This window comes from Solanum pennellii, chromosome 9, assembly GCF_001406875.1.
Source record: "Solanum pennellii chromosome 9, SPENNV200".
Taxonomy (NCBI): domain Eukaryota; kingdom Viridiplantae; phylum Streptophyta; class Magnoliopsida; order Solanales; family Solanaceae; genus Solanum; species Solanum pennellii.
In genome coordinates this window covers 2,985,936-2,996,972 of record NC_028645.1, presented here as the reverse complement: position 1 = coordinate 2,996,972, position 11,037 = coordinate 2,985,936, and the positions used below count along the sequence as shown (strand labels likewise).

General features: G+C 33.1%; 1 protein-coding gene across 1 annotated transcript; it reads right to left on the bottom strand.

The window, feature by feature from the left end:
* Positions 1 to 980: 980 nt before the first annotated feature.
* LOC107030781 (protein CIA1-like) lies at positions 981 to 7,058 on the bottom strand. The gene is made up of 10 exons (XM_015232034.2): positions 6,792 to 7,058; positions 5,945 to 6,088; positions 5,641 to 5,856; positions 5,449 to 5,516; positions 5,086 to 5,151; positions 4,907 to 4,960; positions 3,501 to 3,563; positions 3,140 to 3,248; positions 2,131 to 2,214; positions 981 to 1,385 (listed from the first exon to the last, which is right to left on the bottom strand). Exons 1-10 carry the CDS (start codon positions 6,984 to 6,986, stop codon positions 1,260 to 1,262), a joined length of 1,125 nt encoding a protein of 374 aa, XP_015087520.1. The 5' UTR covers positions 6,987 to 7,058; the 3' UTR covers positions 981 to 1,259.
* Positions 7,059 to 11,037: the final 3,979 nt, after the last annotated feature.

The following is an 11,037-nucleotide window of genomic DNA, read 5'->3' as shown; positions in this document are numbered from 1 at the left end:
TGGGGGTGGGGGGTGGGGGTGGGGTGGTTGAGAGATGCATCCATATATGCTAAAGTCCAACTTGTTATACAACATGCATGCATAAGAATATATCATACAGTAATAATGAACCCACCCAAAAAAAAGATGGTCCCAGCTTTAATAAGTTCTTTAGAAATTTGCAATTTATTCTTTTTAGTTTAATGGTAAAAAACACATTGAACTACTTGATTTTTTTGCTGAGTTTCACACTTTAATTATTAGTTGTTTTCTAGTTGAACTATCACCATATTTTGTATTAAAGCACATTCAATTATCAGTTGTCAGCTGACAGCTATGACCCAACTTTGGTGTGCACAAGTAGACATTTAAACTTGTATAAAATTGAATAAAAAACACATTCATTCTACATGACACGCTACATGGCAATTTTGTATCTTACGTGGCGTCTTAGATGTATTATGTCATGTAAGACACATGTGTCTACGTACTTGTTCAATTATATACAAGTTTAATGTCTACTTGTGCACACTCAAAGTTGGAGGACATAGTTATCAGCTGAAGCCAAGTTAAGAGTCATGTTTATGTATTTTATGCATTCATTTTTTTACATGAACTATCACCATCATTTAGGTAGAAAAAGAAACAACAATAGTAGAGATGTGTTTTCATACATAGATAGTGATAGTACAAATATAAAAAACGAGTAAAACTCGCGAAAATTAAATCATTGCTCATGTGTGTTTTTAACCATTATGTCTTTCATTTAGTTCTCTAGTACAATTCGTAGTAGTAATATTACTAAATATGAATTAGAGTGCCTATAAGAAGGGGGGAAGGGATAGTAGTCATAAGGCTCAAAATTACTGTGAATTAGGGGCGGGTATAAGTATAACTCAGCAGCTTTTGCTCAAAACTTTATAATGAGTTGAGAAATCCACAATACATATATACAATCAAATGTGAATACAGTAGCATATATAAGTAGTGGATTCGGAGGATAACCATGAATCACCAAAACTCATAAACTTCAAATCTTGAGTACTTGTTCGCTGTGAATTATGGTTCTACAGACCTACATCATTGAAAAAAATGTTGAAGCAGAAATGATGGTATCAACTTTGCACATATATTCTCTTATTTTTCTTATATAATATATAATAATGATATATATCACTAAGGAATGTGGTGGATAGCTAGAGTCCCTCTACCCTTGAGCAAATGTCTCATATTCGAGAAAAAAAAAATTCTGGAAGTTTGAGGCTTCAACATGCTCAAAATTAATATAACAACATATATTTTTTACTAGTATCATCTATGGCACTGTGGCCAGCAGGCCAGGGGCAAACAAACTCCCATATCTTCACCGTTCCATCATCACTGGCGGACGCCAAACGCCTTTTATCCTGCAAGGTATTGATATAAGAAAGTAAACACATTGAGAAATTTATTTGACCAAAGAGAATATTCTTTTCAATTTTGTTAGTGAAGAAAAAAAAACTTGAATACAGAATAGGATTTAATCAAGACAGATACCGATCAAACCAAAGGTAGTAAGCATAATATAGTGAATTCAACCTTCCTAATCTTCGATAAGAAATAACAATACTGAATATCTGAGTATAAAACAGAAGACAAACATTTCGTTCCTTGAAAAACCATACAACAATCTGGCAAATTTGTAGAATCTAACATAACAAAATTAGTCAGATCTGACACATCTTATCACCTATATATGTTGCAAAGACTTCCAAAATTTCGCGAGTGTATGTCGGATCGTCCAAAACCTATGCATTTTTGGAGGATGATCATCCAAAAGTTATACATTCTTTTGGAGGATGCGACAGTACACGTACGGAAATATTTTTGGATAATCCTAGCAAAGTAGTTTATTACATGTATGTCAACAGAAGCTGAGGTCAACAAATATTCATTTTTAAGCCCAACCCTAAGAACCTTAAAGGTTGGCCACATTAAACGTAAATTCTGAATTGCCTCTGATTGGTAAAACGCTCAGACGTTTCCAGATGATCTCAGCTTCTGCTCAAAGCTTAAAGCATCTTTGTAGCATACTAATTGCAGAGTTTAAAGTAATGACAGATGAACAAGTAAATGTCAAACTCCTATCACTATAATATTCCGGTGACTTACCCCAGAGTGCCATTTTACAGAATTTATGTTCGTTTCATGAGCCTTCTCCTTCTTCAAAAGTTGTTTGAATGGAAGTCCATTAACCTGTCATCAGAGACAGTGTTATCAAAAGCAAAAAACACAAAAAAGCTCTAAGTTCCACTAGGGCTTTAAGCGAAAAGTGCAAATAAATCGTGGACTTAAATGAAAAAAGGCTCATAGAGAAGAAAAAAATACAAATATATATGTTTAGTCCAAGAGTGATAATCAAAAGCATGAATGACACATATACGAATAAAGAAATTCAAATAAAAATTACGATGAAGTGAAATATCAATTATTTACTGTTGCCTCTTTAGAGGACGCTCGTTGATAAATATTCAAGTTGAGAGAGATTTGGCGAGAAGAACAAAACAGAACAAAGAACTGTCCTAAAGCCAGGGGAGCATGCAGCTTTAAGTTCCTTTGAACTAAAAGTTTTTTTGAAGTGGAGCATAAATTTATGTGTAAATGTCTATCAAAATTGCAATTACTAGTAAATATGAAGCCATAAATTTAAAACATAATGGGTTACATTGCTGAACGTTAAAGGTTGAAACCATAGAGCTTAAATCCTAAACTGGCCTCTGTCCTAAACAGTTAATTCTGCATGTCAAGGCTGAGGTAGTTTGTGTGTATCTCAACTAATCCACGGGCGCAGCATGTCTAGTATGATAGACAGGCAGCAAAGATAATTCTGCATGTCAAGGCCGGAGACGACAGGCCCACACCTAGTGGCAAAGAAGAACACCCCAGCTTCTTCCAGCTCCCGCAAGAAATTTGGGTTGATAGGAGGAGAGTTCTGGAGTACGGAGCTCAAAACTTGATCGTAAGATCAGTGTGTATTGAAGAAGCTATATAATTGATTACTAATAGTACTAGTTTGGAAAGGCTCATTGGAATTGATCCGCTAGGGGAATAACATTATACACAACATAATAAGCACCTGAATTACAAAACTGTATAAGGGATATAGAAGGTTTTTCAATACCTCATTGTCCTTATTCTCGATAAATATATGTATAGCGTCATCAGCTCCTGCACTAGCAAATATTTTTGGGTCCTGTTCTTCCTCCTCAGGTACCCAACGGAGTGATTCCCTAACATATTAGAATAAACAGGGTTAGCCTGTAGGAATAGCTATAACATACCCAATAAAAAGAGATCAAACATGAAATCTAGACAGTAAACCAAGCTATGAATCATGCAAAATAGACCGTAAATCTTAAACTGCCCCTCCCCCCAATTACACACTTTGTAGAAAAGTAAAAACTGTCTAGATAAAAGTAATATTAAGGAGTGCAAATAGAAAAAAAAAAAGCATGTATTAGTTACAGATATAGAGTAGCTACCTCAACCAGTCAAATGCGAAGATTTTCGTATCATGATGTCCAGGTAGAGTGCAAACTTGTGACCTAACAATCACAAAAAGGAGATGGTAGCAAATCAGGAATTGGAAAACATAGTAATTTGAGCAATATATACCCATTGTAGCCCCACAAAGCGGAGACTTGGGAGCTTAGAGTGTATCCAAACCTTACCCCTACCTCAAAGATAGAGAGGTCGTTTCCAATTGACCCTCAGCTCGGGAAACATGGTTACTGCTGAGAACTATTATAGCAAAGATAATTGACTAAATCCATGGACTATATCACACAAAAATCGGCAATAAACATCCATTTTCAAGGTCAAATGAACCCCGAGGCAGGTAAACCCCATTTTGCCGATTTTTGTGTACTATAGTATACAAATTTTTGGTGATTCGAAATTATGACGTCTTTTTTGCCCAAATACTTTGTGGACGTCCGTTAAGACGTTATCTATGGAGTCGGTTGGCCCTGACGGCCTAAACGATCCATTTTGAAGGTCAAACGAGCCCAAGAGCTGGTAATCCCCTCATTTTGCCAGTTTTTGTGTGTTATAGTCCATGATATTTTTTGGTGATCCAGAATTCTGACATTTTCTTGCCCTAATTTTTTGTCAACGTCCATAATGACGTTAGCTATTGAGCCAGTTGGCCCTGACGGTCAAAACGACCCATTTTGAAGGTCAAACGAGCTCCGGAGCAAGTAAACCCCCCATTTTGCCAATTTTTGTATGTTATAGTCCATGAATTTCCTATAAGCGTTCGTGGAGAAGTATTTCTGTAAGATTACCAATACCTGCACCCTCTTTTCTGCTGGAAAAAATGAAAATATGTGCATTCAGATGCAAAGGCTTCTTATTCCACAACAACGAAAAACCCTTTTCACTCTTTCATATACTAGGGATTTCGGAGCGCCACCGTTCATGTCACGGAACCAAGGTTGGACGCGCCCCGATAATCCTGAAAAACCTTTGATTGCTTGGAGGCATCTGGAGGCTTACATTGACCAAGGGGATAAACATGGATGGCTTCTTAGAGGTTCTAGTGGTTGCAAACATTTGAGTGTGCTAACTTCATAGAATAATTATGGAGAACAGACAATTCCCCAGGATTCCAAATACGACTTGGATTGAGCCTTCTGCCCCAGGGTTGGGGTGGGAGGGAGGAAATCAACCATTTTGCCTTGCCTCCCAGTTCTCATGTGCGCGTGTGGCCAATCTTCTTTTTTACTCTTTACTAGTCCACTAGAAGGGTTATTGTTAATAGACTAATAGAGCGAAAAAAAGAAAAAGCTCTTCACAATCAATGAGGGACACTCTCTCATAGGATCACATAAATCAAATTAATAGAATCCTATTATGCTTATGAAAATAAGGATAAGACCGAGCTTACCAAAGTTCTGTAGAATCATGATCATAATCCCATATCTTGACGGTAAGGTCATCACTGCAAATTAGAGAATTCAATCTAAAATCTGTTAACTAGCGACAACAACAACTGTCCTATTTAAGATACACCCTCGACTTAAGAGTGTACATTTTAAAACAAATTAAGCAGAGAGAAAGTCATACCTGCAAGATACAATTCTACTTGTATGTTTACTAAAACAGAGAGACAGCACAGCAGAAGTATGTTCTCTGAAAGTTCAACCATGTAGCGGTGTAAGCTCCCAAACAATCTTAAATAACGTTACTGATAGCCTTCTTGGCCAAGCTTTCAAAATCAACTTATACTTGAAAAAAGCGAAACACTTCACAGAAAAAGTTTTTTCCAAATTAATTTAGACAATCTCTAGAACTAAAATCCGACCTATGACTGTTACATGAAGGTTCCAAATAATCACACAATGGAAGTTTTTTCAGGATATACGATATACTTGTAAAGTATCTAGATATAACTAAATGAAAAATATACTGCCAAATAATAATTTTTACCTGTCGGACTCGCCCAAAGTTTTAATACAAGGCCAATCACCACTGTCATAACTTGTCTCTTTCCAAACCTAAAGTTTTCGAGCACCACTAGAGATTAGATAATATCACTGATGAAAAGCATGCTAAACTCTTTATAAGAAAATAATACATGCACACACAGAGAGAATGTGCAGTATAACCTCTCAAATATACCTTAATGTTGTTATCACTACTAACGGACAATAACTCATTAACAGCATTCCATTGAACAATCTTAACATCTGCGGTATGTCCTTGTAACACTGAAGCACAATCAAACTCATCTCCAGGCAAAGCTTCCCATATCCAAATTGACTTATCACCTCCACATGTCGCAAGTAGTAGCCCTCGCATATCCCACGAAACACTTCTCACTTCATTCTCATGACCCTGGACATTATCCACATAATGAAAATAAGAAAGCAGACAGGATTTCGTCGATAAGGTAACACATTCCCTTATCACAAAGTCATTGTACCTTTAAAGTGTAGATACGCTCATAGGCATGATCACCAACATTTTTCCAAATGGCAGTGGTGGCATCAGAGCAACCTGCTGCCAACAAGTTCAATTCCCGTGACCAGGAACACGATCTAACAGTAGATGATTCCTCCAAAACAGCCTGCAAAATTTCCTTCTAAGAGTTATGAGAGCTCTTTTTTATGTACATGTTCAAATATTCATTGTGCTAGAGAAGGAACTTAAAGGAAAACAAATGGGGTTAACCAAATGCATATATAAGCTAAAAAGTATGTATGTCAATTTGACTAGCTTATAAGTTTAATAAGACACCTTCTTGCTAGAAAATTGTTAAATAAAACTCGACATAACTCAACCCCAAAATCTAACTCATAAGGGGCGATTACTCAAGTATTGATATAGACAGATCACTAGTCCAATTTCCAACAACTATGGGACGTTAACCCACTTTAACACCCTCTTCACACCTCGGTCCAACTGGTGCACCCAAATAAAGATGGACCTAGCTATGATATCATGATAAATGGACCTTAGCCGCCAATTCGATCCTGAAAATTAGCTCATCGGGAAGAATTGTCCACGTCCATATAAACATATCACATTCCCATTCTCCGATCAATGTAGGACTCTAACCCAATTCTAACAAAAGAACAGCTTATCAACATTTCTTTTTATCACAACTACTATTAACAATTTCAAAACTTCTATTTCAAACACATAACTATTTATTTATAACATCAGTTTCACCACTTAAAAAATGTTTTTCAACACTTGAAACTCTATCAGCTATTTACAATCAGCTAATCCAAATGATAAAATTGAGAAAATGAAAAAAAAAATCAAACCTTACACAGGAAAAAGCCAGATAAGTTCTCTTCCCAGATCCGTATGGTTTTATCATCACTCCAGGATGCCATTACTGCCAGAAAACCCGATACGCCGGTATCCACCTTCCAAGCTATGCCCAAAACTTTACCGGTGTGACCTTCGAGCTTTTGAATCTCTTTCAGCTCAAAATCGTCGTAGCTGAAGTTCTTCATGGCGGCGGAATTGTGGCGGCGAAGTGACTCTGCTGCTCAATATAAATGGGGGGAATTTGATCAGATTTTGGTGATTTTTGAGTGGGAATTGTACAGTGAGCTGAGAAAAGAGTACTTATACGTTACTCAAGTGGGCCTATTAAGTTAGTTACGTAGTTTATGAACTGACACTTAGACCCCTATAGTTTTTAAATAAAAGTTTCAGTTAATTACAGATTTCACCCAATTTGTCATTTCTTTTTTATTTTAGTCCATCTCTACTTCAATTTGTCTGGTTAAAATGGGGTAAGTTAATAAATGAGCGATTTATTGACCCGTCTAGAAGTTATTGATATTGTAATGAACGAAAAATGAGGGTCATAAATTTTTCTTTAAATGTTGATTGTTTTCTTATATTTTTAATATATTTAATAAAATTATTTTTTTATTATGATAAATACTCCATCCAAAAATAGTTTTTCATAGTACTAAAAATAGTTGTTCACTAGTCCAATTTAGAAAATTAAGAGATAATTTAACTTTTGCTTCTATTTTATCCTTGTTATTAAGTACTCATTTATCATCGCACACATTTTTCAAATCATTAAATTTGATAAAGTCAAAGAATAATATAATAATATTATCCCTATTATTTTTTTCTTTCATAAAAAGTGTGTCAAATCAATTGCAGACAACTATTGTTGGATAACAAAAGAAAAAATATATAACATGTATTAAATTATATCTTGTAATATTATGATTTTGTGTATATCTATTTGTACACATTCAATCTAGTTTGATGTATTTAATGATGCAAACTTTATTTTACATTATATCTCGTATAAAACAAACTGGTTTATGCATAAAGAAATACTCCCTATCTTTATTTTTAGTTGTCATGATTTTTTTTTTTTAATCTGATTATAAGAACTCTGACTAATAGTTTACAATGTATTTTTTTTTATCATTTTGATAGGTAAGAAATTAAATTTATAGTACTTTTCGTATAGTTGTTTAATATTTAAATTTTTTGTTCAAAATATCAAATTAATGTAACTTAATTTAACTTTAAAAATAAGTCAAATTGACTTTTTAAAAGCGCAACATGACAATTAAAAGTTGACAGAAAAAATAAGTGTATGACTAAAAATAGGTATAATATATAAATATATTTTTAAACTTGGCCTATTTATCGGCTCTATGGTATTGAAAATAAGGGATTTGCCTTAGGCCCCCAAATTTCGGGGGCCCCAACTTTTTGTCAAGAATAAATTATGCGTTAAAAATTTTATAGAAAAAAAGTTGGTTATTTATGATAAAAAAAAGTATAATTTTTTAAAAATATATCATTTTATCCTCTTTAACCTCTTTTGTACTTTGTAAGAAATAAAAATTAATAGTGAAAAGTGTTGAAAAAAGTAAATTATTATTTCTTTTAAAATTTTAGTTTCAAGCATTACTACAAGCATGTTAAAATGAAGTATATCAAGTCATCAACTTTTTGAGTTAAATTTTATGATTTTAACTCTTATCTTTGTTTAATATTTATCAACTTATTACTTATAGCATTATGTTAACAATACATATAATAATGACATCATTGAATTGACGTTTTTTAATGTTGAGTTAATAAAATCTAAGCAAAAATTAATAACTCAAAAAAACAATATTATACACCGATAGTTTTTATTTGAATAGTGTACATGTAAGAACAATAAATTTTGGATAAATACGTATATAAAAATTATTTATATTTTAGACCGCGAATTGAAGTTTCATTTTAGGCCCCCAATTACATTGAGCCGCCCCTGACAATGGTCGAATATATGTGATTGTTGTTTGATTAGGTATATTGCCAGAAATTTGTAAAAAAAAAAGGAAGTAAAATAACATAACAAATATAAGATGAAGCATTTTTCGATTTTGAAAAAAAATCATTGTTTGTCAAAGTAAGAACTGAGTGATTTTATTGATATAAAATATTGTTCAATGACATTGCTAGATAATTACATAGTTTAGTGACCTAGAAGAGGGCAACACTATATAATTGATATTTCACTTCATTGAAATTTTTATTTTAATTTCTTTATTCATGTATTTGTTGTTCATGCTTATTATTAGTCTTGGATTAAACATACATATTTCTATTTTTTTTTCTCCCTTTGAGCCTTTTTTCGGTGAAATCCATGCGTTATTTGCACTTTTCGCTTAAAGACGTAACAAAACTTAAGACCAGGGCCCGCTCTATGGTATTGAAAATAAAGGTTTTGCCTTAGGCCCCTCAATTTCGGGGGCCCCAATTTTTTGTCAAGAATAAATTATGCGTTAAAAATTTTATAGAAAAAAATTGGTTATTTATGATAAAAAAGTATAATTTTTTAAAAATATATTATTTTATCCTCTTTAACCTCTTTTGTACTTTGTAAGAAATAAAAATTAATAGTGAAAAGTGTTGAAAAAAGTGAATTATGATTTCTTTTAAAATTTTAGTTTCAAGCATTAATACAGGCATGTTAAAATGAAGTATACCAAGTCATCAACTTCTTGAGTCAAATTTTATGATTTTAACTCTTATCTTTATTTAATAGTTGTCAACTTATTACTTATAGCATTATATTAACAATACATATAATAATGACCTCATTGAATTGATGTTTTTGAATGTTAGTAAATAAAATCTTACAAAAAATTAGTAACTCAAAAAAATAATATTATACACCGATAGTTTTCAGCTAAATAGTGTACATGTAAGAACAATAAATTTTGGATAAATACGTATATAAAAATTATTTATATTTTAGGCTGCGAATTGAATTAGTTTCGATTTAGGCCCCCAATTACATTGAGTCGCACCTGCTTATAAAGATCTATTTTGTGTGTTTTGCTTTTGATAACACTGATCTGGTGACAGGTTGGTGGACTTGCATTTAAACTACTTATGAAGAAGGAGAAGGCTCATGAAACAAACGTAAATTCTGTGAAATGGCACTCTGGGTAAGTCACCGGAATACTAGAATTTTACATTTACTTGTTCATCTGTCATTGCCTTCAACTTAGCAATTAGTATGCTGCAAAGATGCTTTAAGCTCTGATCAGGAGATCATTTGTAAGCTTCTGAGCGTGTTACTGATCAGAGGTGAATTAAGGATTTAAGTTTTACGTGTTCAACCTTAAGGTTCTTAGTGTTGGAACTTGAAATGAATATTTGTTAACCTCAATTTTTGTTGACAGATGTGTAATAAGCCAAGTTGCTTGAACCATCAAAAAATAAACGTTTCTAGCACCCTCCAAAAAATCAGGGTGGCTTAATGCCTTTAAAGATGAGGCATATGCCTTAGGCCCCCAATATCGAAGGGCCTAATTTTTTTGGTAATAATAAAATTATCTTAAGCTTTTTGTAACCAAAAAAAAAGAATGTTCTAATTTGTTTCGAAACATTAAAGAATGTTTCTTTTTTATGGATCGATTTTTAAATTTAACTTCCACATGATATGTTTAAGACCACAAGATTAAAAAATATTTTGATATATATATATATATATCTTTAGTTTAAGATTATAAAAAAAGTTTTAAATAGAACTTTTTTCATTAAAAGAAAGAAATAATAATTAGAATTTAGGCCTCCAACTTATTTTGGCTTTAGGCCACTAATTAGCTTGAACCGCCATTGCTTTCAACTTTGGGTGAAGTGATTGCTATGAATTCTTACATCATTGATAAATAATTTTGAAAGCAGAAATGATAAAATTGAACATTTGCTCTCTTGTTTTGCAATTATAATATGTAATAATAATAATTAGGATTGTGACGGATAGATAGAGGCATCTAACCCTTAAGTAGAGTTCTCGAATTCGAGAGAAAAAAAGATAGTTTTCCAAAAGTTTGAGGCTTTAACATGCTTAAAATTACTATAACAACATACGTTGTTTTCGAATATCAACTATGGATCTATGCGGCCAGCAGGCCAGGGGCAAACAAACTCTCATATCGTCACTATTCCATCATCACTGGCGGATGCCAAAAGCCTTTTATCCTGCAAGGTATTGATAGAAGAAAGTAAACACATTGAGGA

Bases quoted from the DNA above. Each gene is read 5' to 3' on its own strand.
- LOC107030781 (XM_015232034.2), bottom strand. From the start codon at position 6,986: ATGAAGAACTTCAGCTACGACGATTTTGAGCTGAAAGAGATTCAAAAG. The intron at 3,564-4,906 runs GTAAGCTCGGTC...TGTGATTGTTAG, and splicing joins CATGATTCTACAGAACTTTG to GTCACAAGTTTGCACTCTAC. The intron at 1,386-2,130 runs GTAAGTCACCGG...AATACCTTGCAG, and splicing joins CTGTAAAATGGCACTCTGGG to GATAAAAGGCGTTTGGCGTC.